The sequence below is a fragment of the Sabethes cyaneus genome, chromosome 1 (assembly GCF_943734655.1).
Source record: "Sabethes cyaneus chromosome 1, idSabCyanKW18_F2, whole genome shotgun sequence".
NCBI classification, from domain to species: Eukaryota; Metazoa; Arthropoda; class Insecta; order Diptera; family Culicidae; genus Sabethes; species Sabethes cyaneus.
Window position 1 is genome coordinate 43,975,191 of NC_071353.1, and position 21,465 is coordinate 43,996,655.

Here is a 21,465-nt window from a genome sequence, read left to right on the forward strand (position 1 = left end):
AGTCAAAAGTCAAAAGTCAAAACTCAAAACTCAAAACTCAAAAGTCAAAAGTCAAAAGTCTAAAGTCAAAACTCATGCACCTTCCAGTATTGGACAAAAGGTAGGAGTCAAAATGACTACTTGTCAAGCATAGCTACCAATACCCCCCCCCTTCCTTTCGCTCTTCCCCACCTTCACCAAAAATTTTCATTTCTTTCCCTACCGTCCCTTCATCAATTGTAGAACCATCATTTCAAAAAAAAAATATTAATATATATGTATGACCGCATTTCAAGGTCAAGACTAAAAACTTGAGATTAGTCTAAAGTCAAAAGTCAAAATGCTAAACGTCTAAAGTCAAAAGTCAATAGTCCAAAATCAAAAGTGAAAGTCAAAAATTGAAATTCAAAAATTAAATGTACAATGTCGAGGGAATCAAAATATCATTGTTCATACGTAGAAATAACAAGCAAAAACCAGTTATTCTCTGCCTACAAAAAACAATAATGTATCACGATAACAAAATAATAGGACAAATGAATGTCCCTTCACACCAGTGAGAAGGATAGCTTTCGGTGAGAATATATTTTGATACACACTCGCTCTCACAAGCGCTTGTTGTTGTTGATACAGGTATACAATAAAATATGTATTTGTCGCAAGTCGGCTGGTTAAAGACAATACTTTAACAGCAACTTGAACAAAAGGGACAAACAGTAAAAACCTTAAGAAAATGACTAGCTTGCGTTGATCCCAAGTCTGGCGTACAATGCTTACCACTGGTAAGTTATTAACGTTACCTTGCTAACTACCAAACACTGCCACTGCCGACGCAATGTGAAGTTTTTTTCGCAGGCAACAACATGGTTGTCATGAAACATCTGTATCCACGATAGACAGCTACGATATCTTGTTATTGTCCTAACTTCCATGCAATAGTGACAAACCTTTATCATACATTGTCGCAACATTTTAAAGTAGGGACAATAGGCCGTGGCTGGCAAAGGGTGAACATGTGCATTCCATAACCTCTGTTCATTAACTCCTATTCCTACCTCCACGAGGTGCCGGCTGGGGTACGCAACTTCGGTTGTCGTATGCTAACAGGAAAGGGGGCACAGTGGCTCCCGCCCACATTAAGATGGCAGCCCCATCAGCGGGATAAGGACCTTAGGTTAACAGCCTACTGTACCAGAACACACAAAAAGTTAATGAAAATGAAAGAAGAAATCTCTCCGGATTATTGGCAACGACCTTTAGCATGAAAACACGGACACGAATCGGAACATGGAATATACTGACCCTTGCCCAGCAGGGCAAGCTGGCTCAACTTGCAAGGGAAGCTAGCCGCCTGAAGCTTGAAATCCTGGGGCTGAGCGAGGTCCGCTGGCCGGGTACTGGCGAACACAGGACATCATCCGGGCAAGTCTTGCTCTACTCTGGCATACGAGGTGAAAATGCTACTCGAGAAAGAGGAGTTGGATTCCTACTGAGCCCAGGGGCACATGCGGCCCTGATGAAGTGGGAACCAATAAATGAGCGAATAATCGTTGCCAGATTTAGAACACGGGTTAGGAACCTTACGGCAATCCAGTGCTATGCGCCAACAGATGCTGCCGACCTGCAGGAGAAAGAGAGCTTTTACAGCCAGCTGAACAGCGTGGTTGAGAAAATCCCGAAGGGGGACATCCAAATTCACATGGGCGACTTCAACGCGAAGATTGGCTCAAACAACGCGGACCTTGAACGCGTCATGGGACGCCATGGCCTAGGAGAGATGAGCGAAAACGGGGAGCTGTTTACAGAATTCTGTGGTAATAACGACATGGTCATTGGTGGATCGCTCTTCCCCCATAGACCAGTACATAAAGTCACGTGGGTTTCCCGCGACGGCCGAACAGAAAACCAAATCGACCACATCTGCATCAGCCGGAAATGGAGAAGGAGCCTTCTTGATGTACGCAACAAACGCAGCGCTGACATTGCATCCGACCATCATCTTGTTATCGCTGAGATACGTCTGCGCGTCGCACGTGTCCAACGACGGGAGGAGAAAGTTGGGTGCCGCTACGACGTCCGCCGATTGGAGAATCCTGAGGTGAAAAGGGCCTTTGTTGAACAACTTGAATCTCGAGCCTCGGAGTTGCCATCTGGTGGAACCGTCGAAGAGCAATGGACCGGCATCAAGAACGCCTTCATCACGACCAGTGATGAAACCCTCGGCAAAGCGCGCAGTGGGCGGAGGGAGTGGATTTCGGATGAAACTTGGAGGAAGATCGACGAGCGGAGAGAGGCGAAAGCCGGCATTGAGCGAGCGCGGACCAGATCGGCTAAGACAGCTGCCCGTCAACGATACGCCGAACTGGAGAGGGCTGTTAAACGTGCTTGTAGGCGGGACAAGAGAGCCTGGACTAACTCCCTAGCCGAACAAGGAGAAACCGCCGCCGCCAATGGTGATATCCGTTTGTTGTACGATATTTCTCGCCGCCTTAGTGGTGCCAGGATGAATACAAAGATGCCGCTAAAGGACAGAGCTGGTCAGCTATTGACTGACCGTACAGAACAGCTTAAGCGATGGACTGAACATTTTGAACAACTCTTCCGAGTTTCAAATGTCAGAGACCAACAAAACCAGCAGCGTACGACGCCTACAGTTCGTCGAATAAATCGCGTGAACTCGGAGGCGCCATCGCTGGATGAAATTGTAGCTGCCATCAAGAGTATGAAATCCAATAGAGCGCCAGGGATAGATCGTATTTCAGCCGAAATGCTCAAAGCTGACCCATCTTTGTCAGCACAGATGATGCATCAGCTTTTCAGCAATATTTGGGAAACCGCAACTTTTCCGGTGGACTGGATGCAGGGCATATTGGTCAAAGTCCCTAAGAAAGGAGACCTAACGGAATGCGGTAACTGGCGTGGCATCACGTTGCTCTGTATTACTCTCAAAGTACTCTGTAAGGTAATCCTCAACCGGATTCAGGAGAAGATCGACGCTACTCTCCGGCGGCAGCAAACTGGATTCCGTGCTGGCCGATCATGTGTAGACCATATCACAACGCTCCGCATTATATTGGAGCAGATCAACGAATTCCAGGACTCTCTTCTGCTGGTGTTCGTTGACTTCGAAAAGGCGTTCGACCGACTCAATCACGAAAACATCTGGGGCGCACTTAGGCGTAGAGGAGTTCCAGATAAGCTAGTCCATCTCATCGAGGCTCAGTACGAGGCGTTCTCGTGCAAGGTTTTGCACGACGGCGTCTTGTCCGACCCCATAAGGGTTACTGCTGGCGTGAGACAGGGCTGCATTTTATCACCGCTTCTGTTTCTCATCGTTATGGATGAGATATTAGTTGGAGCAATTGACAGTAGACCAAATCGAGGATTGCCTTGGAATCCTCTAACGATGGAGCAGCTAAATGACCTCGACCTAGCCGACGACATTGTCTTGCTCGCACAACGCCGAAACGATATGCAGAGCAAGTTAGACGACCTCTCCGAGAGCTCCCAGGCAGCAGGTCTCACAGTCAATGTAGCGAAAACTAAGTCTATGGTAGTGAACACTGACAATTCAACCAACTTTACAGTAGCGGGACAACAAGTTGAGCAGGTAGCCGTCTTTCAATATCTTGGTAGCCAAACAACGCCCGATGGTGGTACCAAGACTGATATAGCCACACGGATCAGGAAGGCCAGGGGTGCCTTTGCAGGTCTGCGAAACATTTGGCGCTCAAACCAGATCACTCTACGTACGAAAACCCGAATCTTTAATTCAAACGTTAAATCCGTACTGCTGTATGCCTGCGAAACGTGGTGCGTCTCAGCGGAGACAACGCAAAAACTGCAGGTATTCATTAACCGGTGCCTGCGATATATTATTCGTGCCTGGTGGCCTGATAATTGGATATCCAATGAGGAACTCCATCGTCGGTGTCATCAACGGCCGATAGCCACAGAAATTCGTGAGCGTAGGTGGAAGTGGATCGGACACACCTTGAGGAAAGGAGCGAACGAGGTTTGCAGAGCAGCACTCGACTGGAATCCACAAGGACAGCGTAGAAGAGGCAGACCCAGAGGCTCATGGCGACGGAGCTTAGCCAACGACATCCGGGCTGTAGACGAGAACCTGTCCTGGCGACAGGTAAAAGCCATGGCGGGTAACCGTCAGCAGTGGAGATCTCTGATTTCATCCCTTTGTTCTGCCGGACCGGCGGATATGGACACATAAGTAAGTAAGTAAGACAATAGGCCGTATGAATAAAAGAGTTAGAGCAAACTCTCCCATAAGATTTACACGTGAATAGCAAAGCAAAGTGTTTTATGTATACGGCCTAATATCTTTGTCTCTTGTGCGTTTGTGATTTTTGATTCCCTGATAATGTCAAGAGTCGAAAGTCGAAATGTCAAAAGTTGACCGCCAGACTTCGTCGACCTCGAACGGCAGCGAAGAAGTCGAAAGTCAAAAGTAACAACTCCAAAATCAAAAGGCGAAAGTCGCGAGACTTGAAGAGTAAAAATCGAAAAACGCAAGAACCCATATCCGAAGCCAAATCAAAATTCTACATTTAAAAGACCAAAGTTAAAAGACAGAGATCAAACTTGGGAATCGGAATCGTAATGAACTTGAAAATGAACATGAAATTAGCTACCAATTTGTAGGCATAAATCGGACTTTCAGTAAAATTGAAATTTTACTTAATCTGGTTTTAAATTGAACTTCAATTGAACTTGTATTGGGACTTGAAATTAGACTTAAAAGTGGACTTGAAATTGGATATCAAACTGGACTCAAAAACTAAGTTGAACTTGAACGTAAAATTGGACATGGAAGTAGATCTGATAGTGGACTGGCGCTAGCTGCACCACCCAGCCAAGATTCGAACATTGTACATTGATTCGAAAGTAGAGTTGAAAATGAACGTGAAATTGGTTATGAAAGTGGACTGGAAATTAACGTAAAGGTGGACTCGAGATTGGACTTGAACATAGGTTCATTTGCGATTGAAGCTGTACCTCAATTCGAACTGAAAATTGCACTTGAAAGCGGTTTGGAATTGGGTTTAAATTAGACTTGAAAATAAACTTGAAATCTAATTGGAAGGAGTTTAAATGTCCCTAAAGCTGGCAGGGCAGTACAAAGCTAGCAGAACATTAGTAGCACCATTCAGTTAATTGATGCTCAATTAATGCTAATTAATGCTCCTAACGACGAATTTAATGCTCCATTGTTTCATAGGAAAAAACAATGCACTGCTAGCTTTAGATAAAGTTAGCAGGACAATGTTTGGAAATGGCACTTCCGGTGCAGATAGAGCTACCCAATAGAGATGGTCGGGTCTCGGGTTTTCAGACCCGAAACCCGAAAAAAACCCGAACCCGTCGGGTTCGGGTCGGGTTCGGGTTTGACACTTTTACCAGGTGTCGGGTTCGGGTCGGGTTCGGGTTTGGCCAAAAAAAAAAATTCGGGCTCGGGTCGGGTTCGGGCTTAGCGAAAAAAATAAGTCCGGGTTTCGGGTTTGGGTAATGAGAAACCGAACCATCTCCACTTTAATGATATTTAGCATGACTCAGATATCAGCTACACTGGACTGGTTGCATTTTAGACGGTTTAGTGTTTTCAGTTTTAGATCGAGTTTAGACCAAAAGTTATATATTCCAGAATTCGCCAGAATTCGTTAGTTGGATCATGTCATAACTGCGCCCAAACTAGTGATAGGGTGGACTGACAGAAGACTAAAATTGTCGGCTATCATAAATTATTGGTTTCTACTCCGATTTCCAAAAAGTTTCGCGCCTCGGAATAGTTGTAAGTTTAGTTGTCTGAACTGTTCAGGAACACTGAACATACCATGAAGCAGAGCTGCCACAAATACAGATATTTGTGCATGAATAAATTTGGGACCCATCAATTATTTCAGTAGCTGTGATTTCTGGCTCTAACTAATGTTCCTGAATTTTAAAGTACTTTATAAACTATTTATGTTTTTTAAAAATTAGATCGAGAAAATAAAATACTCCGGAGAAAACGGTAGTCCCAAATTTACGCATGCACAAATATCTGTATTTATGGCAGCTCTGCCGGGAAGGGGGATCGCGGGATTTCCGGTCTTCTCGCGAATATTTGTAGAGTGAAGTCGATATGTTTAGTGTTAAAATCAATCCCTTTTATGTTTGCTGCCTTTAAACTAAGGTGCTAGTGCTTTAGACTAAGAACTAGCTTTCGGCTATTAGATACCGGTGTAACATAATGAAACAAGATCCAAGTATTTCAAAATAATATTTCATGTAAATTTTTCTTTTCGCTTTTTACAGGTTTCATAGAAAACTTAAGAGATATTCCCGCAAAAAGTAAAAGAAACGATTCTAGTGTATACTTTAATTTTTTAGAATTTTCAATTCAGTTCCAAAAGAAATAGAAGGGTGATAAAAACCTATAATTTCAAATGAATATTAGAGCTCGAACGTTATATAGAATACGAAAAGAAAACTTCCGAGATTTAAATCGAGGTGTGAGTTTTATAAAAATTAATATAAATTTCAAGTTCAGGGCGGGATCAAATTTAACATAATATAAAAATTCGGGTTCGAATCGGGTTTTGGTTTAGCCGAAAAAAAAAATTCGGGTTCAAGTCGGGTTCGGGCTTAGCGAAAAAAATAAATCCGGGTTCGGGTCGGGTTCGGGTTTGACTGAAAATAAAATTTCGGGTTCGGGTCGGGCTCGGGTTTGACAGAAAATAAAAATTCGGGTTCGGGTCGGGTCCGGGTTTGACAGCAAAAAAATTTTCGGGCTCGGGTCGGGTTCGGGCATGGAATATATGAAACCCGACCATCTCTACTACCCAAGTACGACCATAATTTAATGCTCATTTAATGCTCCAGGAAAAACATAACTTCGGTAACTTTGGACGTCATTTTCCATGCAAAATTGAGCGACGAAGAAAATGTACTGCTAGCTTTAGATAAAGTTAGCAGGACAATGTTCGGAAATGGCACTTTCGGTGCAGATAGAGCTACCGAAGTATGACCATAATTTAATGCTCATTTAATGCTCCAGGAAAAACATAACTTCGGTAACTTTGGACGTCATTTTCCATGCAAAATTGAGCGAAAAAGAAAATGTACTGCTAGTTTTAGATAAAGTTAGCAGGACAATGTTCGGAAATGGCACTTCCGGTGCAGATAGAGCTACCGAAGTATGACCGTAATTTAATGCTTATTTAATGCTCCAGGAAAAACATAGTTTCGGTAACTTTGGTAGTCATTTTCCATGAAAAATTGAGCGACGAAGAAAATGTACTGCTACCTTTATTGAGAAATACATGTAAAATGGCCACCGTGAGCTGTCAAATTATATCATCTTTGTTAGTAAACCCTTACCAGTATTATATTTTACCATTAATGTTTCTATATTGAGCAAATCAGCTGGTCTTTTAGAAAAGTCTTTGTCATATTGGAAAGGTAGTTATCTTTTTTCATCTAAACACCAAGCAATAAAACTGCTATATCTAGGGTTGATTTGCTTATTCTGCTTTTATTTTGCTCACTAAATCCCTGTTAAGGATAGAGAGATGCTTCATTTTGCAATGTGTTGGATAACAACTAGCTCTATTTACCAGTGTTTCATGCATAACTTTCCTCTGGCGGTGCAGTCAAATGAGCAAAATAAAAGCCAAATGAGAAAATCAAACCTGATCACATTGAAACAAACCATTATCTCGTCAGTTTTAATATTGTTGATTATCTCCATAGATTCCGTCAGTCGTTTTGATTCTATTTTCAATTCTCTACAATTCAAACTTGTACGACAGTGAAATACCTGTTATGACTGCTTATAAAAACCAAGTGGTTTTTATGTGTGGTGTATTCTTTTTAACTACTTTTTCTTAAAATGCTGCGGTATTGAATTTTTCTCGTGAGTTTTTTTTCTGATTCATCCCTAACTGGGGTGTACAAAGTAGCAGCAATTAAGAAAAGTTTATTTTACAAAGAGACCAGGTAGACTTGATCCCTTGGGACACTTGATCCATTCATAGTTTCTCAGTAAATACAATGTTTTTTTATGCAGAAAAAAATAAAGTTGTTTAGCTTATAAAATTGCAAAAATGTAATAAATTTTTACATTGCAAGGAAAATATAATATAATAAGATTTGCAACGGAATAATTCTCTATACTTCTTTTTTTAGTGAAGTCCAACTAGTGGCTACGGAGAACTGTCTTGAAATTTTTGAATTGCTTTTCAAACAAAAAATTAGCTAAACATGTTTATACATTTTACAATAAAATTTGTATATATTTTACAAAATTAATTTTCAGTAAATCTTACTACAACAGGTACACTTGATCCACATAATTTCAGTGACACTTGATCCTTTTGTTAGGAAATGAAGAGCTTGGAGGCCGTTATGTCGTAAATACAAAAATGAACACTTCTCCATATCGTAACAATTCGTTATGTAAAAATCAAGAATAGCCCGGAGATCCGGTCAGAACGACCACAAAAATGTTCAATTTGAATGTAATGACACTTAAGCGATATGTGAGAAAACGAAAAAATGCTTCTGAAAAGATCATTTATCAACCGGACTACGGAGGAGCAACCCGTGCATTTGCCAAGGAAGAAGAAAGACTTCTCTGACAAAGAATTCATCAGAACAAAACAACTAATCTTCTTTGAAGAAGTCTATTACTCCGGTACCAAAATCGACGATTCTGAACAATACAATTATCAAAACACCTGTAGATATTAAACCATTTCCAAGGGCATCACCACGTAAAAGTATGCGAAGAGTAAGAAAACGAGGAGATACACATCCTTACAGATGCACCAAGGAAATTGAAGGTGGAGGCTGCTCTGATTAAACAGGAAAAATATACTGCTTCAAAAATAAAGCCCAACGAAAACGTTCTCGTCGCAAATTATAAAAGATGTTAAAAGCTTTACTTTTACACATCGATGCACTTAACAATTTCTAAATACTTTTTATACTTTTGAATTAAACTGTTGTACACTAATGATCAAGTGATCAAGTCTCCCTTGTTTCCCCTAAGTCATAAAATTTACGCTACCTTGTAAACCACTTCAAAAAATTTCAATTGTCTAAAATTTAGTGCAAGCCTAATGTAAATCCACTATAACCATGCCATGTCTTGGATGGTGTTGGTATGATTCAGTCTATTAAAAACCCGGGTATGTCTGGTTGAAAAACGTCTTAAACTGATAGTGAAAGTTATTGAGCCGCCAGTGGAAACCGGTCCGAGAATCAATTGATCGCCAGTTGTGGTGGTAATGCCGGTGGTATGACGATTTTCTGTAGGTCATAAAACCGGTAGGACGAGCATCTTCATCTAGCGGTTGGGTAATTCGTCGCCCCGGTCGTCGTGGTCGCCGATGGTGCAGAAATTTTATGCCCATCGGAAAACCGGCACCGGCAGGCCAGTACCAAACGAGAGCGAAAGCATCCCGCCGTTTGCATCCGCGCCTGCAAGAAAAGCTACCACAGAGCTGGTTGGCTGAGCGAAGAGGGAAACCGCACGGCTCGTGCGAAAGAAAGGTTTTATGATCACCGTCTCAGATGACGACAATGATGCCACTTATGCTGTTTCGTGCGCTTGTCGTTCAGTGTCTCGAGGTATCTACACTTGATTGGTGACGATCGACGTACTAGCCGAAGCATTACCTATGAATGAGCATAGGCCAGCCAGGTGAATCACGAAGGGATGGAAATTGTGCTTACATATCTAAATGGAATGTCCCAAGTAACATAGTTCCTGGAAAACCAGTTGTCGGATGTACAATTTCACCGTAGTCTTTTCCTAGCAGTATGCTGTTATTATAGGAAGGTCGTTTGCAACTTGAGGATATGAGCGTGAGCGTGCGGTTGGTGCCATATTTGGTTAGGTTTGAAAAGGTATTTAAATTAATACGTACAAATAAGGATATCGATGAAACAAGGAGTAGGTCATTTATCTCTACTGGGGCTTTTTGCTTTTGTACTTCCTGTATTGGAGCGTAATGTGGACGACATGACTTAGCTGCGTTTTTCATTAGGTGTTATAATCAAGCAATGCCGTTTCTTTCAATGTCTAGAACCGAATTAAAATTTTACGCTTTCATTTACTTAGGTATTGTAAAAGAACGTGAGAAGAAGCAGCACGCTACTTTTTTTCATCTCTTGAGTTATTGCTGTTTTAGCCTAAAGCCGCTGGCTCCGTGTAATCGTCCTTCTCGGATTTGAATCAAATTTTGTCGGATCAGTTTTAGATCATAAGTTTAAAATTCCAATTTCGGTACTGATTTTCCTCTTCCCAATTACTGGGAACACTTCTTTTTAGTAAAAAGTCCTATTTTGTCTGATTTTTTTCTTTATATAGCCGGAAATATTAAGTTCACAAAAAAACTATTTTCAGATTATAATCAGAAAAAATACTTATTTTTAGCGACTGGTGTGGTGCTAAATATTTTTTAACTCGATTTGAAAACTAAATTTACATTTTTCTCTCAATGAGTACAAATTGATCTCGAAAATTTCAATATTTCAATATTTTGTTTCCAAGGTTAGCTTGATCGTAACCTTAGCGAATACGGTGAAATCCAAGTTGCTATAATCGCTGTCGTAATGTCCTTTCTGATGTACGGAAATCAAGCAAGGATAAAAGCCATCCACAATCGATGTCGCCGGCTGGCAGCTGAACAACAAAAGTAGCTTACAGTACCGTTTGTCTTCGGGTAAGCGTGTCGAGACTAAGAAGTTGGCATCTATTCACCGGAAGATTCGAAGGATTACGCCATGAACTCTTTTGGACTCGCTCAATCCTTAAATTCCATGTAAAATCATTCGGTGCAAATATTACTGAAGTGTTCTCAAGGATCGGACTAACGAGGGAACAGTACAACGCATTCAGGCAGTGCGGATCCATAAAGTTCTTGGTAATTTTGGAGATAAAGCCAACTGTCGCTTTGCCTTAGATATAGTGGACATATGTCACTTTGCCCGACCAGTCTACTTTGGGTATTATGCAAGTCAGATTTTGCCGCGTAACTCGACCGGATCGACCACTGAAAAGTTAGTGACTCAACCATCAGCAAATGACGAGTGAGTTTATTTAATTTTGGTGGTGTATTGAGCCGCTATGCTGCCCGTTCAGTGACTGATTCGAGTCGAGTTGCTCGACGTGACTTACAGAATAGGGCCTATGGGCCCTAAGCATAAGCATGAAAGGTAACCTTTGAATTCAATAGAATACCAAGATCTGTTACATGGTCCACTCCGTTGAGAATAGCAACGTCGATGAAGTAATTGAAGTTAATAAGATCTATGAAGCGATGAAGGACGTTACGTAAAATTTTGCGATACTGCTAAGGAGCTTGTTCATTTGGCACCAATTCGAACACATTCAACAACATTTGGAAGTAGAGACAGTCCTCGATACAGTTTACCATTATGTGGATCTTCAAATCATCGGCATAAATAAGTCTGCACTTATTCCCAAGCAAGAATGCAACATCACTGAAGAAGATGACAAACAAAAGCGGTTCTAAATTGCTTCCTTCTGGAACACCGAAGGTGTTAATAAGTGGTGAAGAAATGCAACAAGCCATGCCTAACAAGCAGCGTTCAACGCAGTTAGGTTTCAATCAGTTCTCATTGAGATTTGATCTTAATTACCTTATTTGATTTTTATTCTTGATCTTTCGCCATTAGTCTTGGTTTTTGTGTCCTTTCTCTTTCATGTTTCGTCTTTGGTCCGGAATTTTTCGTCTCTTTTCAACATTTGGTTTTCTGGCATCTTTACATCGTATTTTTGTCTCTTTTCGACGATTTGTAGTTATTTTATAGTCTTTTGTGACGTTATTGGTTGCTCTTGATGGCGTTTTTTTTGTCGTTATTTGCAACCTTTTTTTTAGCATGGCTGTCTTCTCCATCTTTTACATCTATTTACTCTTTTTGTCGTTTTTATGGTCTTTTTTTCGGAGTTTTGGTCGCTTCTTTGACGGTCTTTCAGCGTCTTTTAGTTGTATTTTTGTTGTCTTTCGTTTTTTTATCGTCCTTACGCCTACTTGTCACTACATCACTGTCTTTTGGCACCTCTTCATAGTCTTTTTGTCGTCTACTTGTTGTCTCTTCGTCGTTCTTTTGTAGTCTTTTAGTCATTTTATTGTTATCATTTCAACACAGTTCTTTTGTATTCTTTCTTGCTTCAGATTTGTCTTTTTTTGTCACCTCTTTGTTGAAGTTCTGTTGTGTTTTCATAGTCTCTGTCATCTTTCCACTCTGTCTCTGTTTTCACTTTTTTGGTGGAATTTTGCCGTTTGGTGACAATTTTGGGTGACAATTTTGTGTGTGCGTTTTTGACGTAGGACTACGTCTTTCAGGAAGGTAGCTGGTATAGGGGGTAATTCCAAAAAATCTTTCTCGAAAAGTGGTCAGGTTTTGAACGCTAATAACTTACACCAGTCGACTGGAAAATCTTCTAAGAATTGACCCAAATGAAGAAAAGTATGGATTCTTGATGTTGAACTATTGAAAAATTGAAAATAATGAACCTATGTGTTTTACCAGAATTCTCGCTTCGTGATTGGTTGGAATACGGTTTACGATGATCTAAACCTATACCAATTTGATATCTGTGCTTGGAAGTAAGCCAAAACAAGTGACCAAGTTCCCTCCTTTCAACAAGATTTCTTAACACCGCGACTAAATCTAGACCATTTTGATGTCCTTGCTTGGGAAGTACGCCAGAAAGAGTAACAAAGCCCCCTCGTGTCAACAGATTTCTTACGAACGCGATTAAACTTAGTCCAATTTGATGTCTGTGTTAGGGAAGTGTGCCAGAAAAAATGGCACAAAAATATATGCGGTCGTGTCTTGTACACAACCCCTCTGATTTTTAATCGCCTTTTATCGTCATTTTATTATATTTTCGCTGACTCTTCGTCAATTATTTGCCATTTTCTGTCGTCATTCTGTTTGTTATCGGGATAGCAAAAAATTGTCTTTTTATCATCTTTTCGTTGTTGTTTCGCCGTATTTCTGTAGTATATTCGACATCTTTTCGTTTTTTCTGAGCATGTTTCGTCGGCTTTTGTAATATTTTTTGTTGTGTTGTTTGTTCTTTTTGACGCTGTTTTTGGGCATTTTTATCGTATTTTCAAGTTGTTTTCGTCCTTTTGTTTCCGTTCATTGTCTTTTCGTCAGCTTTTCATTACATTTTCGGAATCTATTCATTGAATTTTCATCATCATTACGTTATCGCCTTCCCAGCTAGCATCAGCACATATATAAATGTACGAAAATTATCATAAACTCTTAATAAATTCGAAATCGTAACTAAAGCTTGATAAAGTGGGCCCAAGCTGATTTTCTATCGTATATAATGGTAATAACTGACATACATACGGATTTCAGCACAGAATTGTATAGCATTACGATGCGAGTCGTGCTTAATCGGATATTATCGTATATAAATACTCATATAGTCGTAACGCTTATAATTATTCCTAATCACGTATGTCGCCACCAAAATAATACGAATATAAAAATTTTGCGCATTAAATACGTTTTATCAGGCTGTATATCTGTACGTAATGCTGCATTTTATCTTTTATGTGCATATAAAAATGCTGGCTGGGTTTCTACCATACTCCAACAGAGAAAATATCAATATGTGAATTTTCAAATGAATTTTCTGCGATCAAAGAAGGAAAGCCCGAAATTGGAGAATACCATTGACATTTGATAAACATTGGTTATAGTCTGCATGATAGCATTACCGTAAATTTTAAGGAGAAATAAGTCGTCATTGGTTCTATAAATTTCAAAAGTAGTTCTTTTGTTTAATACAAAAATTCTGTTCATTTAAATATATTCTCTGTGTTTAGATTGGCAAGAAGAATGCAGTGCAGTACATTTTTAAAAACAGAGTCCCTGTTTTGGGCCCAAAAACTGCTTCCGAAATTAGGCTTTCCGACGAAAAGTTAAGTGCTCATTTACCCTTAAAATTTACGTTTCCGTAAAGCTTATGAAAATCCGTAGATACGAGCGCTTGGACTGCAGTTCCGTAGGAAATTTCTAAATTCGTAGAACTACGGATAAATCCGTAGATCTGGCATCTCTGCAGTGGATAACATGTCCGGTCTCCGGAACCATTCGATTCAGTATGGAAGACTGAGCATTTTCTGTATGTGGGTCATTCCACGTCAAGTGACCGAGAAAAAATACAAACTTGTAATCGACCTTCTCGGATTTGAGCCAAATTTTGTCTGATTGGTCGTTTCAGGTCAGCAAGAAAAAATCCTAAGTTCGGTGCCGATTGGACGTTCTCTTGATCAATGGGAGACTTCCATGTTTAATGAAAAGACGCGTTTTTTGTCAAATCCATTTCTTTGGCTTATATCTCTGGAAATACTAGGTTTAGATAGACTATTTTATGATATTTCCAAAGGAAATTATCCAAGGAATCCGAGAAAAATATTAGTTTTTAGCGGTAGTGCTGCCAAATATTTTTAAATTTGATTTAAAAACTAAATATGCATTTTTCTCTCAATGAGTACAATTAGATTTTAAAAATTTCAATTCCATCGTATTCCTCAGATTTTTTTACATAAAAACCGCTCAAAACCACGAGGTGTTCTTTGTCGATCCAGAGTTACAGCGATTTGAAGCAATGAACCACCGATTTTTCATAAATAATCAATACAGGGATACCTCGATATAAGACAATTTATAATTTCAAAAAGTTGTCTTATATCGAAGTTGTCTAATATCGAAACATGATTTTTTCAAAAAAAAAATTGCATTAGCGGTCGTCAATTTTGCTCTGTGTTATGTGTTTACGTTTTTTGAACTATTTATTATTGTTTGAGCTATTAATTTTTTACAATTTTAACGGTTATTTTGAAATAATGAACATCTTCATGGCACCAATTTTGGAATGGAAAATTAGCTCTGCTATCGTTATAGCTGGACAAAGGGATTTGTCTTATATCGAGGTAAAAATTGTCTTATATCGAATTGTATTATATCGAGGTTGTTTTATAACGAGGTTGTCTTATATCGAAGTATCCCTGTAGTAAAATTACATTTCATTGAAGCAGTGGGTTTCTATGCATTGCAAAAACACTGTGCGGTATCGTGGAAGCATGTATATAGTATATAATAAGTTTTTTCTTAACAGTGTTGCCAAATTTTTCGTTTTTCTCAGTATTACCCACACTAATTAAATCAATATTAGTATCATAGCAGCAACAAACAAAGGAGGTAAAATCTAGAGGCTATCAGCGAGCTGAAAAACATTTTACAATGTTACGGGCAAATAGCTAGAATATTTTACGCCATTTAAAACTTATATTCCCATAACTAGCGCTAACAATTATACGAAAAACTAAAAGGTTGGCAACACTGTTAAGAAAAAACTTTATTATCTGCGGTATATATGCTTTTACAATAACACAAAGTTTTTTTTACATTGCTAAGAGAGTCAGCGCTTCAACGAAATGTAATTTTACTATTGATTATTTGTGAAAAATCGCTGGTTTCTTTCTTCAAATCGCTATAACTCTGGATCGGCAAACAACACCTCGAGTTTTGAACGATTCTTATGTAAAAAAATCTGAGAAATACGATGGATTTACAATTTTTGATATCAAATTGTACTCATTGAGAGAAAAAAGCAAATTTAGTTTTTAAATCGATTTTAAAAATATTTGGCAGAACTGCCGCTAAACACTAATATTTTTTTCGGGTTCCTTGGACAATTTTCTTTAGAAACAAGATAAAATAGTCTTTCTAAACCTAGTATTTCCAGAGATATAAGCTAAAGAATCCTTATCCAGCAACTCCGATCCCGACCTCCTCGTGGTACCAGCCGGAATACGAGCAACCTTAGCGGAGATCGGGTAACCAACCCCGGTGGAAACTAAGGTCGTATACTAACCGGGAAGGAGGTATAGTGTGTCTCGGCACTATGAGATGGCAGCCCCATCGCGAGACTCGGTAGTGTTGCCCCAGTACGGCTACACACCTAAACTAAACTTAAACTAACAACATTCAAGCATATTCGGAGCGGAATATTCGGCATCGACCTATGCGACGAAATAAGGACGACGAATGGAGACTCGGGACTTGGAACTGCAGATCGCTAAATTTCGCAGGTTGCGAGCGGGTGCTGATTGAACAGCTGGAACCCCGCAAACTCGGCATCGTAGCTCTGCAGGAAATCTGTCGCAAAGGAGAGAAGGTATGGAAGATCCGTGGCGGAAAGGCCCAGTTTTACCAGAGCGGTGGCGCTACCAACGAACTGGGAACGGGCTTTGTAGTGCTGGGCGGAATGCAGGATCGCGTGATAGATTGGAAGGCGATCAACGAGAGAATGTGTGTATTGAGGATAAAGGGCCGTTTCTTCAATTATAGCATCATTAACGTGCACTGCCCGCACGAAGGTAGACCCGACGATGAGAAAGAAGCGTTCTACGCGAGGCTGGAGGCAACGTACGACAGCTGCTCGTCACGGGACATCAAGATCGTCATCGGGGATATGAACGCCCAGGTCGGTAGGGAAGAAATGTATAGACCGGTGGTAGGACCTCATAGCCTGCACACCGACACAAACGATAACGGCCAACGATGTATAAACTTCGCAGCTTCTCGAGGCCTGGTGATCCGAAGTACCTTTTTCCCGCGCAAGGATATCCACAAAGCCACCTGGAGATCACCTGACCAACGTACAATGAACCAAATTGACCACGTTCTCATAGAGGGCCGGTTCTTCTCTAACATCACGAACGTACGCTCCCGTCGGGGTGCGGATATTGATTCTGACCATTACCTAGTAGCAGTACATGTGCGCTCAAAGCTGTCCACCGTATACCGGACACGTCAAAGCCGCCCTCCTCGGCTGAACATCAGGCAGCTAGATAACCCACAAGCTGCCGAGAACTACGCGCTAGTACTGAATGAGGCACTGCCTTCTTCCGAGGAGTTAGGTGCTTCAAACCTCGAAGACGGTTGGGGCAGAATACGCTCGGCCATCGGAGAGGCCGCTACCGCGGCACTAGGTATTGAGCCTCGGAGTACACAAAATGATTGGTTCGATGGGGAATGCCAACAAGCGGTGGAGGAGAAAAAAATGCTTGGAAAAATTATCTAAGTATTGCCACTAGAGAGAACCTGGCCAAGTACCGACGAGCTAGGAACCAGTTGACCACGATCCTGAGGAGAAAAAAGCGCCAAAAGGAGGACAGAGATCGTGAAGAATTAGAGCAACTATTCCGAGCTAATGACACGCGCAAGTTTTATGAGAAGGTGAACCAAACTCGGAAGGGCTACACACCGAAACCTGACATGTGTAGGGACGAGGGAGGGAATCTAATTACAAACGAGCGCGAGGTGGTCGACAGGTGGAAGCAGTTCTTCGATGAACACTTCAATGGCGAAGTCGCAGAAGGAGGCGGAACGGAAATTAACCTAGGAGCGCCCATGGAAGATAGTGATGTCCTAGCACTTGATCTCCAAGAAGTCAAACGAGAAATCAGGCTGCTGAAGACCAATAAAGCCGCTGGGAAGGACCGCCTACCGGCAGAGCTTTATAAATATGGCGGGGAAACGCTAGCAAAGGCTCTACACTGGGTTATTTCGAGGATTTGGGAGGAGGAAAAGCTACCGGAGGAATGGATGGAAGGAGTGGTTTGTCCCATCTACAAAAAGGGTGATCGGCTAGACTGCTGCAACTATCGTGGTATTACGCTGGTAAACGCCGCCTACAAGGTACTCTCCCAGATCCTGTTACGCCGGCTGTCACCGATAGCACAAGGTTTCGTAGGGAATTATCAGGCGGGTTTCATGGGGGCTCGCGCAACTACGGACCAAATGTTTACTATCCGACAGATCTTGCAGAAATGTCGGGAGTACAACGTGCCCACGCATCACATCTTTATCGATTTCAAAGCAGCATACGATACAGTCGATCGAGACAAGCTATGGCAGATAATGCACGAATACGGTTTTCCGGACAAACTGACGCGACTGATCAGAGCTACATTGGATCGAGTGATGTGTTTCGTACGCATCTCTGGGACATTCTCGAGTCCCTTCGAGACGCGACGAGGGTTGAGACAAGGTGACGGTCTATCCTGCATGTTGTTCAACATCGCTCTTGAGGGGGTGATCCGACGAGCGGGCATTGAAACGAGAGGCACGATTTTTACCAAGAGTAGCCAACTTCTAGGCTTTGCAGATGACTTCGATATCATTGCCAGGAACTTTGCGACGGCGGAGGCAATCTACGCCAGACTGAAAGCGGAGTCTAGGAGAATTGGGCTAAAAATAAATGCGTCGAAGACCAAATACATGAAAGGAAGAGGCTCAAAGGAAACAAATGCGCGCCTCCCACGGACGGTAACCATTGACGGCGACGAACTAGAAGTGGTAGAAGAGTTCGTGTATTTGTGATCGCTGGTGACCGCGGACAACAACACTAGTAAGGAGATCCAGCGGCGCATCCAAGCGGGAAATCGGGCCTACTTTGCCCTTCGTAAAACGCTGCGATCAGGAAGCATACGCCGCCGCACGAAGCTAACAATGTACAAAACCATTATTAGACCGGTAGTTCTTTATGGACTTGAAGCCGTGACGCTGCTTACGGAGGACATACGCGCCCTTGCCGTGTTTGAGCGGAAAGTGCTGCGGACGATATTTGGCGGAGTACAAACTGAAAGCGGAGAGTGGCGGAGGCGTATGAATCACGAGCTACAGGCACTGCTTGGGGAGGCTCCCATCGTACATCTAGCGAAAGTTAGCAGGCTACGGTGGGCCGGACACGTCGTAAGGATGCCGGACGACAGTGCGACGAAAACGGTCCTCTTCAACAACCCCACCGGCACCAGGAACAGGGGGGCCCAACGTGCACGATGGCTCGACCAGGTCGAAAGCGATTTGCGACTTCTGAGACGACTAGGAAATTGGCGACGAGTGGCCCAAGACCGAGTTGAATGGAGACGAGTGCTTGAAACAGCACGAGCCACCCCGGCTCTATGCTGCTGAAGAAGAAGAAGAAGAAGAAGCTAAAGAAAATAAGAGGATTTGACAAAAACGTGTCTTTTCATTAAAAGTGGAGGTACTTCCATTAATCGAGGTAACGTCTAATTGGCACCAAACTTAGGATCTTTTCTTGCTGACCTGAAACGAACAATCTGACAAAATTTGGTTCAAATCCGAGAAGGTCGATTACATGCCACTCGGACACTTGACGTGGAACGACCCATGTGTATGTGTGTAATGCTTTGCAATGCGTTTTCAAATTCGTCTGCCAAACTTTCTAGTAAAGAACATACACGCAAAATAATCCACACGTCCTTTCCACGTTAAAAATCACGTGACTTGACTTTCAGTTGAACATTATTGGAAAACACAATAAGACCTATCTGATTTACACGTACCTAAATGCACGCATACTACGTCGCACGCATGCAAACACGCACGCACGCATGCAAACTACGTTAAATTCACGTAAATAGTACGGGAAAAGTTGGATGGAAAATATTCACATAACTTTTTTCCGTAATTTCGACGTGAAAATTATTTTGAGTGTAGGGTTGTGATCACCCCGGTGGCAATTTTGACATTTGCGAACAAAATAAGCGAAGCTAGCATTAACCGGATCATTGGGTCACTTTTATGCTAGTGGACGTATAAAAGAAAGATTCACATTGTATTTATGCAGCACCAGACGTAATTTTCGATGCGTTATCATCTGTTCCTCGTCCGAAGGTGACGTTTTCTGTTAGTCGAATGTAAATTATTTTACTATTTTATTTTATTCAGCGGAAAATAAATGAGCTTAAAACGTAGTATTTTGTTCACATTTTCAGAATCTTTTGACAAGAACATCGTTCAATATCAATACATCTACACAATTACACAAACAATACAAACACAATTTACTGTGTTTTGAACAAGAACTATGACGATCATTAGTAAAATTCAAGACTGCGTAAGAAAGCACTTTGGTGATTAAAATGCGCTCGAGTTGAATAAAATTAGTTCCAACAACATAATTTTTAATGTAAAAAATCAGAAGTTAAGCTTATTATTAGTGGTTTTCAGTGGTAGCAGCTTGAAGAACTAAAATTAACAATAAGATTGGTTCGCTGATATCCCCTACTAAGGCAAGCTATCGCTTATAATATGGTAAAACAATCAGTGATCCGCTTAGCCTGCTTAAAATAGGTTCTTTACCTTCTCAATGAACTGTTATTGAGAGTCTTAAAAAATCTCTCTTTCTGTATCATACAATTGATACATACGCGTTTAAGTTTTGTTGACTTGGTCGCGTCATTTCCACTGCCATGTGAATGCTGTTTATTGAAAGCAAAACGCAAGTAGCGCCATCTCACAACGTGGCGGTTTCATGAAACATGGTAGATACCCGGGGGTTGGTTAAGACAACGGCCAATTCTTCGTAAAACAGCTTGTGATTACCTTCATCAATCATTAAAGTTCAATGAAACCTGTCTATAATTGTGACACAAATAAAAACTTGCTTTCGTTTTACACTGGATATATGCTTAACTGATAAAATCTAATAGTAAGGTTATGTGCGTAAGAACAGTTTAATTTACATGCGTTCAATTTTCACTTTCGCATCCAATTAAGTAAAAACGATCCTTATAATTACCTGCTCTCGCGTCCGGTATCTCGTTGTCCGCTTCATGATGCCCATCTTCGTTCGCCTCGCGGGTGTACTTAGTGTAATCGACCCGATTTTTAACGAACACCAGCCGGTTGCTGACGTTAAAGTCACCGACATCCAGCGACTCACCCAAGAAACTGTACACATTTTTCTGAATGCATGCAAAGGTGGGCTTTTGGATGCACTCTGCTATCAGAGCATCCCAGAGCCGATTTCCGGTAGAAAATAGCGGCTTTCTTCGCACCGCTCGGGCGGTAACCGGCAGGTGCGTAGTTGTTGTCACGTTGACCATATCAATATCTAACTTGTCACTGTCCCTACTAATGGTCTGATTATGGTAGTCTGCCGTGCTGAGTCCACTGACAGTTGCACTTTCCTCGGTGGAGGCGGTTGTCACGTTGACGGTGGTGCTTGTTGCCACCGCAGCATTTATCACCATGCAAAGGCACAGACTCACTGTCAATGGCCGCAACCAAGACGATGCGCTTGCCCTACTGACCACCATGTTTCTTCTTCGCTGATCGTCACCGTTTTTGTCACCAACCAATAACTGCTGATGGAGATGATCAACGATCAGGTTCCTCGTTACCATATCAGCTGCACCTGATTGCAGTTTTTCCTGTCTAGTTAATCTATTTTTTCAGTCGCTATTTTCCACGATGGCAACTTCAGTAGAACACACTTTCCTCGATCAATTTCACTCTCACCAAAGCTGACCAGTCACTTTCGCATCACCCCACAAAACCATCTGGCGCGTCTAGGCTAATTGAATCATTAGTCCGCGCGTTCAGCAAAGTTTG

General features: G+C 41.5%; 1 protein-coding gene across 1 annotated transcript in view; it reads right to left on the minus strand.

Annotated features, from left to right (window-relative positions):
* The window catches only part of LOC128745625 (uncharacterized), a 60,250-nt gene extending 38,993 nt beyond the window's left edge, over window positions 1–21,257 (minus strand). Inside the window, exon 1 of the mRNA XM_053842699.1 lies at window positions 20,651–21,257. Within this exon, the coding sequence (XP_053698674.1) occupies window positions 20,651–21,257 (607 nt within the window). The remainder of the gene's footprint in view (window positions 1–20,650) is intronic.
* Between the last annotated feature and the right edge of the window lie 208 nt (window positions 21,258–21,465).